Source organism: Trichosurus vulpecula, chromosome 5 (genome assembly GCF_011100635.1).
Source record: "Trichosurus vulpecula isolate mTriVul1 chromosome 5, mTriVul1.pri, whole genome shotgun sequence".
NCBI lineage: Eukaryota > Metazoa > Chordata > Mammalia > Diprotodontia > Phalangeridae > Trichosurus > Trichosurus vulpecula.
This window is the reverse complement of record NC_050577.1, coordinates 278,120,029-278,143,474: the sequence shown is the minus strand read 5'-3', so window position 1 is coordinate 278,143,474 and position 23,446 is coordinate 278,120,029. Positions and strand designations below refer to the sequence as shown.

The 23,446-nt window shown below is 40.6% G+C and overlaps 1 protein-coding gene across 1 annotated transcript in view; it reads right to left on the bottom strand.

The window, feature by feature from the left end:
• VDR (vitamin D receptor) overlaps positions 1 to 23,446 on the bottom strand; it is an 86,282-nt gene that overhangs the window by 12,919 nt on the left and 49,917 nt on the right. Inside the window, exon 5 of the mRNA XM_036761327.1 lies at positions 12,897 to 13,027. Coding sequence (XP_036617222.1) covers positions 12,897 to 13,027 — 131 coding nt within the window. The remainder of the gene's footprint in view (positions 1 to 12,896; positions 13,028 to 23,446) is intronic.

The window sequence follows — 23,446 nt, the reverse complement described above, 5'->3', positions numbered from 1 at the left end:
GCTTAGAAGCTCACTGCTATGCTGGGCTCAAGTCACTGCACTTACTACAAGGAGCAGTGAGGTCAAGCAGCAGTTTATTCCTCCCAACTACTGCCCAATGCTACATCGAATGACTTAACCCTCCTACAACATAGCTCCTTCCCTACGCCTGGAATCTCTAGAAAACATTTCACACCTTGATTCTAGTGTTTCACAATCCTGAGTTCAGAAATTCTTATCTTCTGAATAACTTACAGAGAAGAAAGGAAATTGCTGGCCATCAACCCCTGCCCTCCCAGCAATTTGTTATACATACCTCATCCCCCAGCCTATTACATGCATATACACTCGTGTGCATGTGCACGCGCGTGCGCGCGCGCGCGCACACACACACACACACACACACACACAACTGACCGACTCTCCAAGTACTGAATGACTTCACTTGTATACTCAGATTATATGAGTAGAGAAAGGAAGTCAGATCAGTAACTTATACATGAATTCATCCCCTCTGATATCCTGATCTTCATCCCACTAGCTTTGACTAACTCTTTAAGGAATACTCTCTGTGGTGGTGGTGCTCCTTGCTAATGCTATTGGTTGGGAAGATAGAGTCAGGAGCAGGAGGCCTGGCACAGGAACCAAATAAGGATACTGCCTGGCAGAGGCATGCAGAATGCTGACAGCAGGACTGGGCACTGGGGCCCATAGCCTGTAGGTACTTGCTCTGTGTTTGTGCTGCCAGGGTATCTGCCTACAGAACTTGGGATTTGTCCCAAGTTTCAAAGAGCACAAGGTAATTGACAGGCTTCTGGAAAGGCCTGGAGCAAAAGACCCAGCAAAGACTGGGTAAAGGACGGGATGACTAGTTGGGGAGGATAGTGGAAATGGAAGAGGAATTGAACTAAGATTTTAGGGACAATTACAAATGGGAAATTGGTTGTAAAAAACAGTGTTCTTTTCATACCTAACCTATCCAGTTCTGGGTAGAAGCCATGCTCAGACAATTGACTTACCCAGCTCCAAAGGTGCCAAGCCTACCACACAGTAAGGATGACATAGCCTGAGAGATGAATAGGGTGGAAAAAAGAGGGGAGAACCCTGGGCAAGTACAACAAACATGACCCCAGATTGAGAAGTCCATGTTGCCTTAACTTGGGCAGAGATGGGCAAAACAGCAGAAATACCAGCTATGTATTCAAACTCCTTCCCAGATGTTAGTATCCTCCTCTCTAAAATTACTCTACTTATTTTGTGCATATTTATACATCTATATACTATTTCCCTTGCTTCCTTCTTTCCTTTTTCCCTTTCTTCCTTCTCTCCCTCCCCCTTCTCTCTCTGTCCATATAGGGAATCATACCCTTACCTGTGGGTGCTCTGCCCAAAGGAATATAAATTGTAATAGCTTAAACACCACAAGATATCCTGGGATTTACTGGCTAGATTTCTTTTTTAAGGACCATGCCTTAAACCCTGATCTATATCTTACCACCAGACCCAAATGGATTGAGAGGAAAGAATGAGCCTGGTAGCCTTGCACAGCCCTGCCTCACTTAAATCCAATTCACTTGCAAGTCAAGACACCACCTTCCCCATGTCATGGTCCTCTTGGAGAACTAAGGACAAACAACAGCAACAATTTCCCTGATAGAATAGAAGCTCCTTGAGGGCAAGAAGAATTACAGATGGGAAATTGATTGTAAAAGATAGATTCTTTTTCATAGCCAACCCTTCCAGGTTGGGGTCAAAGTCATACTCAGACAGTTGACTCACCTAGCTCCAAAAGATGCCAAGCCTCCCACAGAGAGGCATAGTAAGGATGACTTGCACATAGTCCAGGACATTGTTTATTGATTATATTAAATTTCTTTTGTTCAATATGATTCTCCTATATTGCTGCAAAACTGTTCTAAAACCTCTTTGGCATCAACTGTGGCTACTTAACTGTTTTCTCTATAATAGAACACCTCAAAAAATAACTCCTGGCCCTAATTCTGCCCTCCAAGTCAAAGCAGGACAAGTCCATTCCACATAAAAATCCTTCAAATATTTGAAGTCAGAAATCACAGTCGCTTCAATTAGCCCTTATTTGGTTTGTTTTCCAGTCCTCTCCCCATTCTGGTCGCCATCTTCTGGAGTTGCTCAAGCTTGCAAATGTCCTTGCTAAAATACGGCACATGGAAATAGACACAAAATTTATGTTGTCTATAGCATATAACTATAGTGGAGCCACTATACTCCAGCAATATTTTTTGACTAATGTTTAAGATCACAATAACATTTTTTGGCTATCAAATGAACTTCATGAAAAGATTCAGCCTCACCTATAACATGTATCAAAGATGTCATCACTATATCTTTAAGAGGCAATATAATCTTTAGAGACTAGCAGTTTAACCTGTTATTCTGGAGAGACTGTTACCTGTGTTGATTGTAAGATACAAAGGAGAAGAAGATGAAGAGAATAGAGAGCTTTTCCCCTAAAAGAACTGTTTTAACTCATCTTAAAAAACATTACAAAGAGAATTCTTTAAAGGCTTTAGCTGTTGTCTTAAGAATGCTGAATGGTGGGACTATGTTTTAGAATCAAGAAGTCATCAGTTGGCTGTACTCGTTCTCACAGCTGATACACTGGAAATAATTTTTGTCTTTGTCTTATTGTTTATGATACTGTTAATAAGTTGTACAACTTATATGTATAAATAACCTTTATAGTTATTTAAGCCTAGAGGATTAAAGGGCTTATTTATACAAAGCATCTATTTATGCTTATCAGAAAAGAGGTCCCTCCAGTTTTATTAAATAAATAATAATCATTTACATTCATTTATTTAGTCAACTGGGATGAGGACTTAAGGCTAATTGATTAATCAATGCAAGAGATGTTGCAATTTTAGTATTTAATATAGGAATATCAGAACACACCCCTTGATTACTTTACACAGGATGAGAGAATGAAACAAGAAAGATGAGCCAGTAGGTAAAGGTAGAGAAAAGAATAACCATCTAGGCTACATGAGAGGGTTGAGATGAAAAGTCTGTTATTTTATAAAGTTCTTTAAATCTTTAAGTGCCTTATAAATGTCAGCTATTCTCATTATTATTGGCTGTCATATCACACTGTTGAGTCATACTGAGCTTATAGGTTTCATCCAAAGGTTTCTGTCACATGAATTGTTTTCTAGCCATATCCTGCTCATTTTATACTTATGTAATTGGTGTTTTTAATCCAAGTGCAGGATCTTATATTTACTACTGTTACAATAGCTTCAATAGCTTCACCCCAAACAACTTATGGATGGTGTTACAATATCTTTAACAAAGAATGGAATCTTAGGGAGATTGTCATTTTAGAAACTATTAACATGTTGAGAAAGCTGAATGGTGGGACTGTATTTCCAGAGCTGACAATAAATTCACAGTTGCACTTGATGGCTAGATGTGACTTTTCACATTGCAAAGTATTGTTGAAATATTACAATATATCTTTGTAATTTTTTTACAATGTTAAAAATAGATAACACTAGTGTTTATTTAAGCCTATGAGATGAACGGTTTTGAGAAAGAGGAGAGAAAACTTAAGGAAAAGAAATTTTTCTAATTTAGCTTATAAACTAGGATGGGAGTTCAGAGATAATTAATGAAAATTGGCAATTTCTTTTAATTTATGAGGAAATATTGGAATATATGCCTTGGTTTCCTTAGATCTTGTGATGTAAATCAGTAAGAAAATGAGCTAATAGCAGTTAAAGAGAGGAGTGACTACTTAGCCTTGGCTATACATAGGATGACTTCATTTCTAAACCTTGCTACATTACTATTACATTTTGTTATCATGTTAATACCATTATTCTAACTTATGAGGATAGCCTTGGATCTTAGTTGTGTCATCCAATAATTATATATCTTTTCAAATTTTGTGTCTTTTGAACAGCTGCATTTATGAATTCTAAGTGATTAGGACGCAATGTTATACAGGTTTTTTTTTCCTGGGGTCATAGGACATGGAGTTTAAATATCACCTCTTTCAATTCCTACGTGTCAATTTCCTTATCTGTAAAATGAGGGGCTAATTGGCTTCTGAAATCCTTTCCCATTATATATCTCCAGTCCTATGAACCTACTGCTAAAAATATTGAATGGAATTGGGCCAAAGATAGATTCCTGCTGCATTCCATTATTGACTACCTTTAAAGTGAGTATCAACCCATTAATACCCTTTTCACTTATTCAACCAGTTTGGATCAACATAACTACACTATCATTCAGAATACATTTTTTCCCTTCTCACATATAAGGGTATCATACAAGACTTTACCAATACGCTTTGCTGAAATCTCAGGATACCACATTTATAGCCCCTAATTTACCATTTCAGTAATCATTTCTTATATTTCTGTTCTTTAGGGGTGACTGCAAGTCAAATAATCTGCTCATCTTTTTTTCTTTGTTTTTCTTAAGATCTCAAATATCTTTTTTGTTGAAAGATCATCTTTTTTCATTGACCCATTAGAGTGGGGTTTTCAAAGTATGTTACTGAGCTTAAGAGTCTTTGCTTTTTGGAAGATATTATATTCTATTCTCTCCTTTGATTTCTCTTGACTATGGAATAATTCTGGGTTATTTTAATTACTTTTTCTTCTTACATGAACAGTTTTCTCCTGGCTGAAAAATCTGTTATTGACATTTTGAAAATATTGGCACTAGATGTTTTGGACTTTGCAATATGGATTTCTTTTATTTTTCTGGTGATAATACGTATATCTGAATGATAAAAGTTTTTATGTCTACATTCCAAAGTTCCGGACAGTATTTTTGTATTTTTCCTATAATATCTTTTGATTTGCCATGTTCCTTTGAGAGACTTAGGATGTTTTAAGATATCTCTATACATCCTATTTTCAAGGTCAGTTACTTTGGCTTGTATAGGATTTATGTATGCTTTTAATTAGGTTCCCTTTTGCTTTTTCTCTGCCAAATTTTCTTCCACTTCAGTATATATTTTTTTTTGTTTCAAATTTGTTATTCTTTCTTTCTGAGCCCCTACTTCTTTGGAAGATTTTCTACTGTATATTCATTTTTTCCTACTCTGTGGTTTATGTTTTTTAAATTCTTCACAGATATCTCTGATCTCCGACCTATTTTCTTTCTTCTAATCATTTTATTTATCTTTTGAACTATTCTGGACTTTTTTCCTCCCTGCTACTTGAAATTTGGTAAGTTTGCAGAATCTCTTTTAACTCATTTTCCTTCAGAGTATGTCTTTATTGTGCTCTGGCCATTTTCTGAAATTTATTCATTCTTCCTTCTGTCTTTATGATCCTATTGGTTTATTTATTTATAAGCTAGGTTTTTATTCAGAATTTCTTTCTCAAACTTTGGTCTTTGGGTGTTTCTCTTGTATTCCTTGTCAGTTGCTTCTAAAATCCTTCCTCATTCTTTGGCTTCTCCCCCTTCCACTGCTACACAGATTCCAAGTCTGAGTATGCTTGTTGTCCTCAGCTTCCTTGTGTTAGGAGATGTGAGGTCCTCCTGGACCAGGTCCTTGCCTAAAGTAAACTTGGGTAGAGAGGACTGGCCCTAACTCAGTATCCACTGCCCTTTCCATAGTGGATAGAGCATTGGACCTGGAGTCAGGAAGACCAGAGTTCAAATCTGGTCTCAGACACTTATTAACTATGTGACCCTGGGCAGGTCACTTAACTACTGTCTGCTTCAGGTTTCTTATCTGTGAAATGTGGATGGTAATAATAGCACCCACTTCCCTGGGTTGTTATAAGGATGAAATAAGATAATACTTGTAAAAAGCAAGCACTCTACAAACCTTAAAGAGCTGTTTAAATGCTGGCTATTCCCCACACATAGCAGAGCCCATGACTCTGTGCTGCAGGTTGCACCGTCTCCATCTTCTGCCCCTTCTCCCCAATTATGCTTCCTTTGCTTAGCTGGGCAGAAGCATAGTTTACTGCCTCTTGATGGGTGAAGTAGGCTGCAGGCTGAGTCACTGCCATGGGTGCAGAGATCTTCTACAGCCAGACTATAAATCTTAAGCTTGTGAGTTTGTTTATATGATTGAGGGAGTGAGAATAACGTAAGTTGAGATACCGAGTGGGAGCTATTTCAGTTCTTGGATGTTATTTCATGAGGTTTTCTTTTTTACTACATAGGGTGTTTCTGTTTTATCTTATATTTTCAGCTTTAGTTACCCTATATTTGTCACATAATTCCTTTTTGCGAGGTTTTTGGGTTGCTAAGGATTTCTGAAAACAATCATTTTGCTATCATGCTGGTTATAGTTTTATAGTATTTATTTTATGTATTATTAATTTATATTTATTATATTATTTATTATTACATACATTATTTATAGATATTAAGTTACTCTCCCAATCTGACTTGGAAAACCTCCAGGGGTCCTCCACTACTTATCCAAACTTATACCAACATACATCACCTCCCTCTACTCTACTCAGGTTCTATCCTTTTCCTCAACCCATCCACAATATCTTTATTCTTTGCCTATTTAAATTCTACAGGTCATATGGAAGAGGGATCAGACTTGTTTTGTTTGACCCCAGAACAGAGAACAAGAAACAGAGGATGGAAGTTACAAAGAGGCAAATTTAGGCTTGATGTCAGAGAAAACTTCCTAAGAATGAGAGCTGTCCCAAAGTTGGCTGGGCTTCCTTGGGAGTTGGTCAGCTTTCCCTCTGTGGAGGCCAGATGAGGTATCCACTTGTGTACATTATGGTAAGGATTCCTTTCAGGCATATGTGGGACTAGATGGCTGCTGTGCTCTCTCTCAACTCTATAATTCTCTGATCATCTGAGTCCATGTTCAGTTCCGTGCTGCAAAGAGGTCTTCAGATCCAAAGTTCCTGAAGTCATTATTTAGTGACTGGATGTAGTCAGACAATCAATGGGAGGTAGTTTTAAGTTTCCTATACTTCCTGCTATATATCGGCTACTTGCAGGAGAACTGACCATAGGTAGATTCAACTTTAAACACCTTGCCAAGGGCTGGGGTAGCCTGAATTTAGGAAAAGCTGTTGGCGTGATATGTCTTATAATGTATTGTAACTGATTTTATGAAAAGAGTAAAACACTGTACACAGCTGAGCATGTTCTGGTTGCTTTGATGGGGGTGGGAGGGTGGAGCCTTAATTCTATAATGCCAAGGTCATATGACTAGGGCTTAGTTAAATATAGTGTAACTTGGGCTGGTTTGGACATGTCCAGTTCACCTAAGATATAGGTGCCTTTGAGAGGCCCTTGAGGCATATCCAGATTGCCTAACATAGAGGCCTGCATCCTCTACTAAGTGGGGATAGTAGGGGATAAACCTCCTTTGATTGGGTGCCTTCATCTGTAAAACTGGGGAGGCTGAGGCAATTGCTCTTTTTTATCCCAATTCTAAGAAATGGGCATGGGATGTTGGTTTCTATTCTATGTTGTTCTTCCTTCTCAGTTGGAGGTGCTGGGGGATTCAAGAGATGGTGACTTTGGAGCCAGGATTGTACTCATGGAAGACCTGAGAAGTCAAGGGAGCCATTCACTCAAGCCCGAAGGAGATTGGATTTGGAACTGGGATTGTGCTATATAGGGAGAGAGCTAAGCTGTGAACTTTTACAGCTTCCCTTTCCCCAGAGACTGAGGATGCGCCCCTTCCCCATGTTGTGGGAGTGAGTTTATAAATTTTTGATTATATCTTTTGAAATAAATATTTCTGTGTAAATTCTAATCTCTTAGTGGGCAATGGTACTGGGGAAGAAGTGGATACCTTCACTGATGGAAAACTATCAGTGGGGGCTGGAGCCATCTGTAGAGAGTTTAGACTCTCAATCCCTTTAAGGGTACTGGAAAACCCCTGGGGGTCAAATGTAACCTACCTGGTCTTTAGGTAGTAGGGGCCGGGGTAATGGTGTATTACGATAACTTAGTCAAATAGATAAGGAGACCGGTAAGACGTTCAGAGCTGTCCTCATTTGGAAAAAAAATATTTCCTAGACTGAGGAGAAGCTGTGGCCATGCAGACAGTCAGAGTTGGGGTTTAGAAAGTCACCCATACTCTCTGAGAACCACAGAGAACTGGGTACTATCCAAGCATTCCTCCCTCAGCAGGATAGTGTGTGAGCCACAGCCACCAGCAGAAAGTAGTATTTGCCCAGAGTCTGACCCTCATTAAATAGGATCACATTAGTGACTAGCAATAGCACCTGGTGTTTAAAAATATACATGAGGGTTATTGTTCTTATACAGTAGAGCATATAGTGTGGTATAGTGCTAAGAACTCTTTGAGATGCTACAGAAATTCTATGTGGTATTAGCACTACTACTAATAATAAAGCACTATATTTTATGGATATAAAATGCTATGTAAAATATAAAGTACTATATTTTATAGAGAACAAAATAATTAGTACTCTTAGTAATAATAATAAAGAAGCATTTATTATATAGAGAAATATTTATCTTTTATGTATGCATCTCAACTAGAGCATAAGCTCCTTGAAGGCAGATATGCTATCTTAAACCTTTGCACAGGCTGTCTCCCACCTCTGGAATGCTCTCCAATCTCACCTTGGCTTCCTTGAAGATTCAGCTTAAGCCCCACCTTCTGAAGGAAGTCTTCCCTAGTACCCTCAGTCACCAGTGCCTTCCTATCCAGGATTACCTTGTGCCTGCTTTGCTATATGCCTTATACATACTTATATATCTGCATATTTCCTCTTTTAATAGAAGTAAGGCCCTTGAGGTCTAGGGACTAGAACTCAAGACAAAGAAATAGGGACTATTTCATTATTGTCTTTGTAGTCCAGGTGCCCAGGACAGTGCCTGACACCTATTAGGCATTTAGTACAAGGCTGAGGTAAACTACCCCCGCCCCCCGCAAAAAAATCCTATCATCAATCTATCCAGGCTCAGCCCCATCTCCTTCAGAAAGTCCTCCTTCACTCCTCCAGCTCAAACTGTTCTAAGTCCCAATGACACTTAAGGTCTATTCTACGCAGTTTAGCTCTTAATTGTGTTGCCTTGTTTTTGTGTTTGTCTCATCCAGCAATGCAAAGGTATTTATTATCTAGCACATGCAAGGCACGTGTGGGGGATGGGGAGGGGTCACGAAGGAAGATACAGTCTAGTTTCTTGTATGGTAGTTTTGTGTCATCAACTAGACTTAGATTATAAAAATTAATTACTGTAATATAGTGATGCCCTCAGGAATAACTGAAATGTGTATGCTTTTTCCCCCTACCTCAAGGAGCGGCTACACATTTTGTTCTTCACCAATTTGGGAAAATAGTTTGCTAGTGTCTTCCCCCATTGTTAGACTGCCATGTCCTCCTGTTAGCATTCTGACTACTTATGGCAGAACTTATGGTACCCACTAACCCTTTCGAATTGGCCACGTCTACTTTGCTGGGAAATGGGAAGCCAACTAACCTTGGTAGAATTGTTTACAAACTAAGAGTAATCAGACCCTGAATAAGGAACTGAGGAACTTTTCAATCTAAAGTAGGTGAGAATTTATAGCATGGACTTTGTGCCATTATTTTGGCTACTCTGAGATTTTTTTTCTTATCTCTTAATTCTTGGCTAAGTTACTAGTTGAGGTTGCTAGATAAGTGAGTGACTTCTGGATAAGTGATGTGTTATAGAAGGTCTGTCTGCTTCAAATAGTTTGGAGCCTAGAGAGCTTGGAGTTAGACAAAATAGAAATATGCAACAAGTTAAAGAACAATGCAAAGCTGAAATAGAAGTTCAAGATAAAAGTCTAAGACATGTCACAAGTCAATAGATGACTAATTGCCCAACGTACAAAGTTAATAAGTGGTATGAGAGTTCAGAGGCAAGACTGAGGACTGTAGACTGGGGGTAGTCTACAGAGATGATAATGGCAGATATTAATGAGCATAACAAGGAGTCTATGATAAGAAGAATAAGACATATACACATGAAAAGTTATACAACAGGACAGGGCAGGATAGTAGTGAGATAAGGGATATCTCAGCTGCAAAATCTAGATTGTGGTAACTGATAACCTCAGACTGGGTGCATGAGTGAAAAGGGACAGCTCAGGAAAAGAAAAAAAATCTTTAGCTTGGATACACAGACCTAGAAGTACCTGGAGATAAGAGGATGAATGAACCTAGATGCCTGGCAGAGATGTCTAGGGGTTACCTCAGCTGACAGCACCTGCCAAATGCAGACCAAGAAAGCTTCCTCCAAAGCAGGTCAGGTAGCAACATTCAGATTTCCCCTATCCCCAGTATACTTATTGCTTGGAATGGCTGCAGAGTCGCCCTGGTTTGTGGCCCTGCTCTAGCCAGAAAAAGCCTAGGTTTTAGTGTGATGTAAACCCAGCCTTCAAGATTACAGACAAAATCAATATGGGTCGTTGGATACATGGATGCAACCACCAACAGAAGCTGAGCTGGGATTCCTCCGCACTTGTCTGTGGGGTATGGAGGAGGGGTAGAGTCTGTAGTCTACCATCTTCCCGTATGTATCTCCAAACCACTAAGAAGGAATAACCTTCAGGCTCCTTTCCAGGGAAACTGAAGGTTCCAAAGTGCTTTCCTAGCATGTTAAGGAGATTTTCAGGCAATATGGGCTGGAAGGGTCACTTAAGTTCTAGTTGTTGGGTCACAGATCATACAGTCTCACCTAATTTTAAAGGTAAATGGGCTCTTACAGATTGTTCAGTTCTGATCCCTCATTCTGTTATTAAGGAAGCTGTGGTCCAAAGAGGTTAACCACTTGCCCAAGGTCATGCTACCAATGAGTGACAGAATTAAGAGTAGAACCTTGGTCTCCTGATTTCTGTTGGCTAGGGTCTTGATCCATTTCAGTTTTACCTGGAGCTATGGTCCCACAATAGGCCTCTCCTTCTAGGCTTAACTTATTAGTGAGTCAGATTCCCATTTTCCTATCCCCAAATGCTCTAGACCTGCCATAGCCATCTGGGGGCTGGGTACCACCATTAGCACCTTTTGTACTGCTGCTACATGCTGGGGGAGAGGAGGAGGGTGTAGCAGAGCTCAGGAAGCTAAGAGTTCAGGAACCTGGTCCCCTATGAGACTGAAAAGCTTCTGCATGAATAAACAATGAAGCAAGGATAAAAAAGGAAGTTGTAAAATCTAGTTAGGAACATGGGAGATGGTAAATAAATGGTACAGTGCAAAGAGAATGGGGTCTGGAGTCAGAGGATCTGGGTTTGAATCCCACCTCTGATGTGTATTACCTGAATGACTTTTGGGTAAATCACTTAACTTTCCTGGGCCTTTGGTTCCTAAGGCCTGTAAAATAAGGGGGTTAAAACTAGATGGCCTCTGAGGTCCTCTAGTCCTATGATCTTTTGATCCTAAGAACTCAAGTCTTTGGACTCAGTGCTCTTTACATACTCTAATATACCACTTTCTTCAGTATATGGTCTATATATCCAGTATGCTCCCTAATATGGTGCCCTGTATGCAGTAGCTGCTTAATAGATATTTGTTGATTGAATTAATAAATGGAAAAGTCTATAAGACCATCCATACCTTCCTGCCCCCAGTTTCTTCAGGATAAACACTTATCCTGGGTGGGGCAGGGTGCTGGCCTGAAAATCAGCGGGTCCAGACCTGATGTGTTCTCTTGCGGAGGCGAAAATGAACGACTGCCCAGAAACATCTTTAAGGAAGTTCAAGTGTTGGCTGGAGACCAGGTACTAGGGGCTAGGAATAAGGGTCCATGGTTTATATACCAGAGCATGACGCTGGTTCTACAATGGGAAGGATTTCTTTCTTTCCTTCACTGAAGGAAATTCCCAAAGCCCAAGTTCTGTTATGTGAGTGTTCTTGGCACACCTCCCTGTCTCATTTGTCCAAACTCGACTGTAGCCAGGGAGCCCTCTATGGTTACATCTCAGAGATTCTGGCCTCAGAGGCTCCTTCCCCCTTCTTTTCATCCAAGCCTCTCTTTGAGGCAGGGCAAAAACTCTATCTTTAGGTGACCAGGGGGAGGAGGTAGCAAGTGCAGAAGAGGAAGCAATAATCCTAGGGTGGTGAATAAAGAAAGCTAGGGCAGGACCGCTCACCATACGTAGGCCAGGGGGAGCAGAAATGAGTTGCCTTGGAGGGCTATGTTCAATTTAATTTCCTGGTTTGGTTAAAAAATAACTAGGCCTACAGCTCAAAGGCAAAGTCCAGGGGGTTATTTTTAACTCTGAACCAGATTCCATCATCTCTACACATCTTTCATCTTGGTCCTCACCTGCACCCCCAGGACAACTCTAAGTAGTCCCTTAATGGTGTTATATCATCTCCCTTTCCTAAGTTTAGGCTACCCTCCAAGATTTCCCTTAGCTTTGCTCCTGATATTCTCTGCCGTCTCTCCTTCCATAGTTTCTTCAAGGAGCCAGCCCTCAGGCACTCAGGTGAGTTCAGAAAGTATGAGTCATTGTAAAGGGCAGGATTAGCTAGACCCAAAGATGACTGCTCAGGGATTTTTCAGGCCTTCCAAGCCCAGAGGGTGATGCCTCCATACTGCTTCTGACCTTCTTTTAATTCTTTGTAGCCTTTTATCCCAAGGCCTAGACCTAGAGGGTAGTTACGTTCCTAGAACTTAGTCCCTTGTATATAGGATCTAGAAAATGTGCAGACTTGTAGTGACCAATTCCCAGGTAGAAACTTGGACATAGAGGTGTAGTCAGACTGAGCCCTTCAAATGAGGGACACCATGGACAGCAGCAACCTGGCTCTTCCCTGCCTTATCCCAGAACTCAAACTAGACCTACCCCACTGGCAGTGGTCGGAATGAGAACAGGAGAGAACATTGTTCTCTAAGCCCCTTCTTGTGGGCTCTGATTTCGTAGCTCTGCACCCTCAGCTTAGCCTTCTATTTTCCACCCTATCTCCCCTCAAGGAACTCACATTCTTTCATCATGCCGATATCCACACAGCGCTTCAGTCGGCAGGCTTGGCAGTGACGCCGATTGTCCTTGGTGATGCGGCAGTCACCATTGAAAGGACAAGTGAATAGGGCCTTCCGTTTCATGCTCCTCCTGCCAAGAGATCAATTAGGGAATGGCTGAACAAGTTGTGGTGTATGATTATGATGGAATACTATTGTGCTATAAGAAATGATGAGGTCAATGATCTTAGAAAAACATAGAAATGTCAGACATGATTTTGTCACCACTAACAAGGCTTCCAGAATTGCCAGCAGAGAATCAAGCTCCCTTCATTGGAGACCTGCACAGACACTGGGAAAGAATCACTGTTCTCTTACTTCAGATTCTTACTAACTGTGTGACCCTGGGCAAAGCACTTAACAAACAAAGGTCTACCTCAGGTTCTTCACCTATAAAATGGGCATCCTAGAAGAACCTACCTCATAGTGTTATCGTGAGGATTAAATGAAATGATATATGTAAAGTGCATTACAAAACCTTAAAGTTCTATATAAATGCTAGCTCCAATAATAATTATTATTATACAAGTACTATTATCCTCATTTACAGATAAGGAAATAGAGAAGTGAATTTTCACAACCAGAACTGGAACTCAGGTATTCTGTCTTCTTTCTGCTCTGCGTTGACTAACACTGGCAGCCTAATGGAATGGGGAAAATATTGCTGGGACATAGGTTCAAGCCCTGACTCCAATATTTATTAGGCATATAATCCTGAATAAATCACTCTATCAAACAGGTATACACTACCTACCTCACAGAATTGTTGTGAAGAAAGCAATAAATAAAAACGAGTTATTATTTCTATTAATTACAGTATGCCCTAGGGCCAAAAGGAAGGACATGGAGGCCCATATCTAAAGAGAAGATTAGGACATTGTGGAAGAGACCTATCCATGGTTTCTTTCAAAAATGACTTTGGGTTGGAAGCCTGTATAACTGGTTTATACGATAATCCATTGCTGATAGTGTAGAGAAAAAAAGAAAAGGAAGTAGAACTGGATGGAAAAAATTGCTAGATTTTGAGTCAGAGGACCTGCACTTGAATCCTTGCTCTGCCTCTATATGGCCACAGATAAGTTATTTAACCTCTCTGGGTTTCAGTTTCCTCATCTGTAAAGTGAATTATTACCAAGTAGAAAAATCACTGGTTTCAGAGTCAGAAAACCTGGATCCAAACCTCATCTTTGACACTTTATTACATATGTGACCTTAGAAAAGTCACTCAAATGTCTCTGGACCTCAGTTCCCCCAACAGTAAAATGAGGGGCTTGGGTTAGGTGTTCTCTGAGACTCCTTTCAGCTTTAAATCTATGAACCTTTGAAAATAGAGGGCTAGCACTAAATTCGATAAGATCTAGACCCGTGATATCTTTGGTACAGGGAACTCCCAGGTAAGGAAACTCCCTCTACCAATGCAGGTTGTCATCATCTTTGCAACTTAGAGTCTTAGAGAGTTTCCTGGACTTACCAGCATGTGTCATAAATGAGACTCAGACCCAGGTCCCCCTGGCTTCCAGGCTGGTTCACCACCCTGCCTCTCATACTCCTTTAAGGATGTGTAAAGCACTTTCTCCATGACAGTTGATGGGGCTGACCAGTATCATCTTTTGCTCTAAAGGTTGACCAGCTCTAAATTGAGAATCTAGCACTAAATCCATATACTTACATCCTAACTAGACCATATTTGCCTCAGGATAAGAACTCAATCTCATCCATTTCCATGGCTTTAATTTACTTTTATTTTATTTTCTTGTCAGTAAGGTGGCTTTTGACAAGTTGCGAGCTTGTCTTAGTTTGTCCACACACAAACCAGGCTATTTAGGTAACTTCAGTGTTTCCACAGACCAGGTTCTGGGGATAGCAGTGATTGCCCCAGATTTAGAACAGAAAAGGTCCAGAAGTCATCTAGTCCAACTCCCTCATTTTACAAATAAGAAAACTGAGACTTTGAGAGGTTAAGTGACTCACTATTGCCACAGAGCTAGTAAGTGTCTGAGGCTCAGAAAGATTCGATCGCTGTGATCACATAGAGAAGGTTTCTCTTACACATTGGTATTCTGGATGCATGGATTCTCAGAGGCCCAATCTCAATTCCTTTGTTACAACACCAGGAGCCTTGCCCCCACCCAGTCCAGACTGAATCAGCTGTCACACCCTGCCCTAACCCAGTCCCTGAAATCCATGGCCATTGTCCAGCAATAACATTCCTTTGAGATTGTGAGCATTATAATTCATCTGTCATCCACTATAGCAGACTCCTACCACCTGTTACTTTCCCTATCCCTTTATTATTGAATCAAGAGCTCATAAGTAAACTATCCCAGAGCTCCACTGCTTGGTCTCTCATCTCTTTTTTCCTCAACCCTACCCATCATTCCATTGCATTCTCTGGCATTCCCATACCATGGTGAACAAACTTCCCTTAATTCTGAATTTTTTCTTCTCATATTCCTTCCATCTACTTGCTCTCACTGAGACTTGGCTTCCACCAGATGACATTGTATCCATGCCTTTGAGATCCTCTCTGCCGCATGCCTTCTATGCCTTCACTTACCCTTCCCCCACCTCCAACATACACAATGGTCCTGGACGGGGAGTTCAGAATAAACCTTGCTCCCCACTGTCACTTCCAGGCCCTTTCTTCACTGCTGTCATTCAGTAATCTGTCCTATTTTGAATTTCATTCTATTAAAACTATACATTCTATATACTATCCTATATAGTTCAAGGTGTCTTGTTGTGTACCAACCCCCAAACCATTTTTCTTTTTTTCAAGGTGCTCAGCACCTAGGTTACACAGTTCCTCTCCTCTCCAATCCCTGTCTTTACCAGAAAATTTTAACATCCACACTGATACTTTCCCAAACTCACTAACTTCCCAATTCCTCTGTCTCCTGACTTCAGCCTACCTTAGCCAAACACAGAGATGATCGCATCTTGGATGTCACCCATGGAAAACACCAAGTTTTCCACTTTCTTAATAAAAAATTCTGACATTCCTCTAACTGACCATAACTTATCTTTCCATCTCTCCCTACGCTTCACCTTTACCTGCTCTTGATCCTCATCTCAACCTTCAATCTCTCTACTCTGACTCCTCTTTCTTCCCTTTCCGATATCCTTATAGTTAACCAATTCAACTTCACACTATTCTCCAGTCTCAAATTCCTCATTCCTTTGTCCTATTCTGCTCATCCCTTGCCAAACCCCAGTACTAGGTTACTCTCACTATCTTACTCCTCCAGTCCTACTCACAGAGTTGGAGAAAGTCACACGACCACAATGACAAGGTCTATTAGAAATTCGTGTTCATCAGTTTCAACTGGACCCTCCTTGCAGCAAGGCATCTTCCTCACCTTGATCATGTCTCACAGAAGCCATTCCAAATCTTCTCTTTTCTCCTCAAGCTTCCCATACCTCCTGCTCCTCCTGCCCTCTCAACTGAGAAGCCCCACTCCTACCTTACTGTAAAAATGGAGAACTTTCACCTTCATGAGTTCCCATTTCTTCCCTTCCCTCCATCTCAAAACCTCATGCCCTTATCATTCAGCATTCATGATCTTTTCCCCAAAATCCACTCCTCTTTCAAACTTTCCTATTTCTGCTAAAGGCACCACCATTCTTCTCATCTCTTAGGTTTGTCATCTCGGAATTGTCCTCTACTTTTCACTCTCCCTCACTCCACATACTCAATAAGTTGCTGAACCTTGATATTCCTACCACTACAACATTTCTTGAATATGACCCCTTTCTTCCTGCTCACCCAACCACTGCCTTAGTTCAGGCCCCCATCACTTCTCACTTAGACCATTATAATGGCCTTCTAATTGGCCTCCTTGATTCAAAACTGTTCCCACTCCCAATCCTTCTTCCACTCAGCTGACAAAATAGTTTTCCTAAATCACAGGTCTGATCATATGACTCTGCTTCTCAATTTCTCCAGTGGCTTCCTAGTGCCTCTCAGATAAAATACAAATTCCTCTGTTTAGCTTTCACAATCTGACCTCAATGTGTATTTCAAATCCCATTATACATTACTCCCCTTCCCATACTCCATGATCCTGCCAAACTGGCTATCTCTCTGTTCCTAAGTTACCATACCCACTTCCTGTCTCCTCTCCTTTGCTATGGCTATTCCCTACTCATGGAATATACTCTTCCTCTTTCCCTCCCTCCTGTCCGTCTTTTCCCCCAGATTCATCTCTTCATTTAAGAGATAGCTTAAGGTACTACCTTCTACATGTAGCCTTCTTCTGAACCCATCCCCTTCATTTATTATGTAATATATTCATACATATTTTACTGGTATACTATAAACATATTTATATATTGTATATTTATATTACATGTAAATATATGATATATCCTATTCACATGGCATATTAATATGGTCTGTGTATTTTGTTTATTATATAATATATTCATATTTATATAAATATATTTTACTATACTATAAATATATTTACATTATATATCTAAATTTAATATATTCATGTATTTATTAGAGAATAAATAGAGTTCAGGGAGTTCAGGGGTGGCTATATGTATTGTTGTTTTTCAGTGTTTTCAGTCGTGTCTGACTCTTTGTGACATGGTTAAGCAACTTGCCCAGGGCCACGCAGCTAGTAAATGACTGAGGCCAGATTTGAACTCAGGTCTTCCTTACTCCAGGCCCAGCACTTTAAACACTGTGCCACCTAGCTGCCCCAGGCTATGTGGTAGAAGGTAATGTGTATATGTGTATGTATGTGTATATATATATATACACATATATATATGTGTATATATATATATGTGTGTGTGTATGTGTATACAAATACATACTTGTCTCTGCACCTATCACATGCTTTGGCACACAGTAGACACAATAAATCCTCATTGGACGCTTCATCGGTATGGGACTGGTCTGAACCCTTATCACTCACCACACTTCATGTACTTCCACATTTCAACCTACTCTTCCTTTCTGTTCTCTTAGTGTGGTCTCCTTGCTGCCTTTGAGAGGCCAGGACGGTCACTAGCCTGGGAGAGCTTTGTGGTCTCAGCTTTAATTTGGGGAGAAAGTCCAGAAAAAATGATTCTGGGAGCACACATATACATAGCTATGTATAAAAGCCATACATACGGGGATAGTTACATAGATGCACATATAGGAATATAGACACATATCTGTGGAGACAGACACACACACACACAGAAAAAGAAGAATAAGCCCTAGCCACGAGCACAGGTGATCACCCACACAAAAGGAAGCGAAAAGGGGGGACAGATAGCTGAGAGGTGAGAGGCTTGGGATCAGGCCTTGGTTTTTTAATAATAACAATGACTAGCATTTATATAATGCCTACTGTATGCCAGGCACTGTTAAGCACTTGAGAAACACTATCTCATCTGATCCTAACAAAAACTCTGAGAGGTCGGTGCTATTATAATCCCTATTTGAGAAAATGGAGGTTAAATGACTTGCCCAGGTTAATACCCCTAGCAAGTGTTGGAGACTGAATTTGAACTCAGTTCTTCCTGATTCCAGGCCCCGGGCTTGATCCACTGTGCCACCTAGCTGCAGCTGACATTCATATAGCACTTCCTACATGCTGGGCACTATGCTAAGTGCTTTCCAATTATTGTCTCATTTGACCCTCACAACAACCCTTCCATTTAACAGGTACAGAAACTGAGACAGAGAAGTGACTTGCCCAGGGTCACATAGTTGGTGCTTGAGGCTGGATTTGATATCAGGTCTTTCTGACTCCAGGCCAAGTTCCAGTCCACTGTACCACTTAGCTGCTTTCTGATATATACATATACATAGACACATATATATACACACACACATGTACATATACATAGACACATATATACATGCACACACACATATATGTGTGTGTGTGTATATATATATATATATATGTATGTATGCATGTATGTATGTGTGTATCTAATGGCTGAAGGTTTAGCGAGGAAACATCCCTAAGTGGGACTTCATCATCGCCACTTCTAGGAAGCCTGAGACTTCTGAGTCTGATTTTAGGTCCCACTCTACCAGTCATATATAATTATCCTTCCTCTTGGGAAATCAGCGGAGATCTATTCAGAGATATTGTTTCCTTTGCATCTGTGCCCTGGGGCATAATTTACTACAGTCCCCACAGAAGGCTACCATCCAGAACCAGCATAGGATCCCAGAAATAGTCATGGGGCAGTTAAATGATAGAGCTTGAAAGGAAGGGTTCCATCACTATAGGAAGGAGAAGCTACTGGTTTTGACTCCTTTGGGGTCCCTTCTCACATTACCTAGGGAACCCAATAATAGATCCAGATTTGCAGTAAGAGCCAGGTTTATAGGTCAGTATTTTGGTTTACATCCAGCCTTCATGATATTGCAGCTTGTTTAGACCCAACCTATCCTAAACCCTTCTGGAAGAGCCCGTAGGACAGGTACTCTGCTTGCCTGAAGGGATAGAGTAAACCTTTCTACCCTAAGACTCAAGTATCCTTGCTATAATTCACTAGACAGAGGTAAGGTTAGTAGTCTTCAGGGCCTTTAACACCTGTAGGAGTGATCCTTACCAGCATAAACATATTCCACATATTCTAGATTCAGGATAAGATATTCATCAGATGGGCTTAGTCTACAATGTATTTTGGGGTTTTAGAGAAAGTCCATTCCCTAGATTAAGGTATTCAAAACTAGGATGACGTTGGAGGTAGTGGGTTCTGCATCTCACAACCTTCAAGAAAAGGCTAAATAATCACTTGTAAGTCATGGTGTAGAGGGGATTCTTATTTAGATATGAGTTAGACTGGATCTCAGAGGTGCCTTCCAAATCAGAGATCTTGTGATTCTGTGAAACTGGTTTCTTTCTGTATGTACCTCTGGGCATGGGAACAAGAATTGATTTCCAGTTTCTCTCTCCCACTAAGAGGTTCTTGGCACTTCAGTCATCACTTCAAATGTGCTGAGCCCCCTGAAATCATCCATTACATCTTACCTGTTCAAAAGAGTCCAGTTTGCATCTGTTCCCCCTACAGATACACACATTGGCCAAAGAGTTGAAAGACTGATTTCTTTTCCTACCTACTTCCATAAACTCTTTGGTGTGGTCTCTAGCCTCTAGAGCAGGAGCTCTTGACCTATTTTTGTGTGTATCATGGACTACTTCAGCACTTTGGTCTAATGAAGCCTACAGACCCCTTTTTAAAAAGAATCATGTTTCTAAATGCACAAAACACATAATGATTTTTTTCAAAAAGAAACAAGTTGATGAACCCTAGATGAAGAAACTGAGCTCTAGGGTATGTTTCTGTTACACTTCCAGAGTCATGGAAACTAAGAACACCAAGGAGCCTGTTATTTTCTAGAACTCAAGTGGCAACCACTTAAACTTCTTAAGTTTCCTCATGTGTAAAATAGTACCTGCCTTCCAGACAGTGTGAGGATAAAATAGATAATATTTGTAAAGTGTTTTACAAACCTTAAAGTGAAATATAAGTGCTTCTCAAGCAAAACTTCCAAGATTCCCCAAAGTAGGGACTAACCTCTTTCTCTCATGACCAGAGACCCTAAATAGTTCTCAGTAGAAATCAGGCACTCCAAAGTCCTCTGATGACAGAAGTTGTTGAGTCCCTCTCCTCATCTCTAGGAAGAATAGATCATCTTCTAACCCTATTGTGCAAGATTTCCAGGAAGAGGAAATTCTGTGACATTCCTCATTTTCCTTACCACCAGGAAGTTCATTGTTTTCTGTGCTTAATTTAAATCTCCTTTGCTACAGCTTAAATTTCTTCTTGCTCTGCACTCAGTAAAGATGGTAATAGGTAATTTCCAATTACCAATTGGACAATAGGAAAAGGATCTCTGATGAGAAAAGGCAGTAGAAGGGTGAAAGCTGGGACAACAAAGACCAAATCCCAGCTGATATTTTCTTCTCATTTAATGGGCTGAGTGATACAAAAAACAAAACAAAACAAAACAAAAATAAACAAAAACAAAAAACTTCCTGCACATTTCAGAAGCTTTTTTCTTTTAATTTTATAAATAAGATAGTGATTTATTGTCTCCCCTAAAGACAGAACTAGAGAAAATAGACTGAAACTGAAGCTAGAAATTGAGTTTAGATGGTAGGAGGAATATCTCAAATGAGCTTGCTATATGACATAAAGAACACTGGGCTGAAAGTCAGGAAACCTGGGTTCTAATAATAGCTCTGTCACTAGCCAGCTGTATGACCTTGGACAAGTCACTTAACTTCAGTTTCTTCCTCTGTCAAATGAAAGGTTTGGATGAAATGTTATCTAAGATCCTTTCTAGCTCTAATAATTCTATAATCTCTTCTTCCCCAGAGGCCAAAATGAGATCCATTACTATCTAGGCTAAGGGGAAAAGGTTGTCTTCCTCCCTACCCCAAAGGCAAAGAAAGTGACAGGATAACCCTACTAATACTCTGTATAGCCCTGTATTAGACACTAAGAGTAAATTTTGCAATGATGTTTCTCATCGGAATATGAGAGGAGAAAAGCCTAGCTTGTGTACAGGGACGAAGGCTCTGTTTTGCTAAGGTGGAGGAGAGGGAGAATAGGGAGATATGGCAGTTTTGGGAGTGGATGGGTGGAGGAGGAAGGCAATATTCTAGCTTGCTTGGCTAAGGAAGCAAGGAATGAGACAGGATGGAGAGGTGGCTCTGAAAAAAAATCATACAATCAAAGTCACTTCTGCCCACAGTACAGGACTTCCATTTGCAAGGAGAAAACAAAACAAAGTAAAACAAGAACAGCAACTGCACTTAGGGCCCAGCCGATGGTAGAGAGCAGGGAAACTCATCCTAGCTGCCCTGAGCTCAAATCCTTCCTTCCTTTCTACTACATTGGATCCAACTCTGTGTTTCCAATCAGTCCTTATCAACCCTAAAATGACTTCCAAAAGTGTGGTTCCCACCCCCTCAGGGCCACCAGTCTGCCTCCTCCCATGCCTTGCCCGTGCCCATTCCACTTCCACCCTACTCTCCTACTTAACAAACTTATGCCTGTGAGCTAGTCTGGTTCGAAGAAAGCATAGCTGTCAGTTTCCATAAGAAACTGTTTTCTCTTCTGCCCCCTCAGAGCTGGGACCCTATAATTCTCTGGATGGTCTGCAATTATAAGCCCAGCTGGGAAGTAGCTGGACGGGGGTGGAGGGCAGTCCTAGGCTAAATATAAATGGAGTTTCTAGAAAGCCAGGGGTTAGGGAGGACATTGCCTGCTTCTCCTGCCAAAAACCTACTGACCAAAACATGAAACTGAGACATGAACCTCCAATGGGTTTATGGGGGCCAGGACTTAAAGGAATATGTTGGTAGCCTTTGGGGCCTTAACATCTATATAAGTGATCATTGGCAGCATAAATATACCCCACATATTTTAGATCCAGGATAAAATATTCATCATGTGGGCTTTGTCAACAATGCAGTTTTAGATTTTAGAGATATTCCAGTCCTTAGTTTGAAGCATATTATAGAATATTCCATTATCTGATTCCCTCATCTGAAAGACAGTTTATCTGATTGACATCTGAAGTTAAACAGGCTTGTGAATGGAGGTACCAGGAGATTCCAGGGGAAGTAGAATATCTCTCCAACCAGATTTTGTCTCCCAAGGGCAGGGATGTTATTGTCCAGATACACGGTGATGTGCAAATCCTCAAACTCCCAGAAGTACGGTCACCACCCACAATCAATTGAAATTCAGACATGTACTGCAGAGGACAATTCAGAAATGACTTTGCTAACCTGCTCTCTCTTTTAGTCATTTGCCAACAACTAATTTATGGATTCCTATTCCAGCTACTTCCTTGGCATTTCATGCCTATGGCCTTCCTTGACTGCTTTGGGAAGTCTTTTTGGCCTGGCCAGGAAATGGCATCCGAGTTGCATGGATGCTAGACTGAGCAGTTCCAAAACTGAGAGGGAATGGGAAAGACTGTCACTTAAACTCCCTGGGTCTCAGTTTATCTATAAAATGAGGATAGACTTGGTAGCTTCTGAGGTCCCTTTTAACTCCAAACCTATGACCCTGCGACCTTTCTCCTTCTTCTTAACCAAGGGTTCTTAACCTGGGGTTGAGGTCAGAGCAGTGAATATAGCACTGAGCCTAGAGTCAGGAAGACCTGGGTTCAAATCTAGTCTCAGACACTTATTAGCTGTGTGACCCTGAACAAGTCACTTAACTTCTGCTTGCCTCAGCTTCCCCAACTCTAAAATCAGGATAATAATAACACTTACCTCCCAGGGTTGTTGTGAGGGTCAAATGAGATAAAAGGCATTTAGCATAGTGCCTTGCACACGGTAGGCACTATATAAATGCTTATTCTCTTCTCCCTTCCCTGGAGTCCATGGATAGATTTGGGGGGAGGGAGGGGTGTTCCAGGAACTTGGATGGGAAAAAATTCTTTATTTTAACTAATCTCTAATTGGAATTTATCATTTATTGCAATTATTTTAAAAAATGATCTTAAGAATCTTAAGAAAGGGTT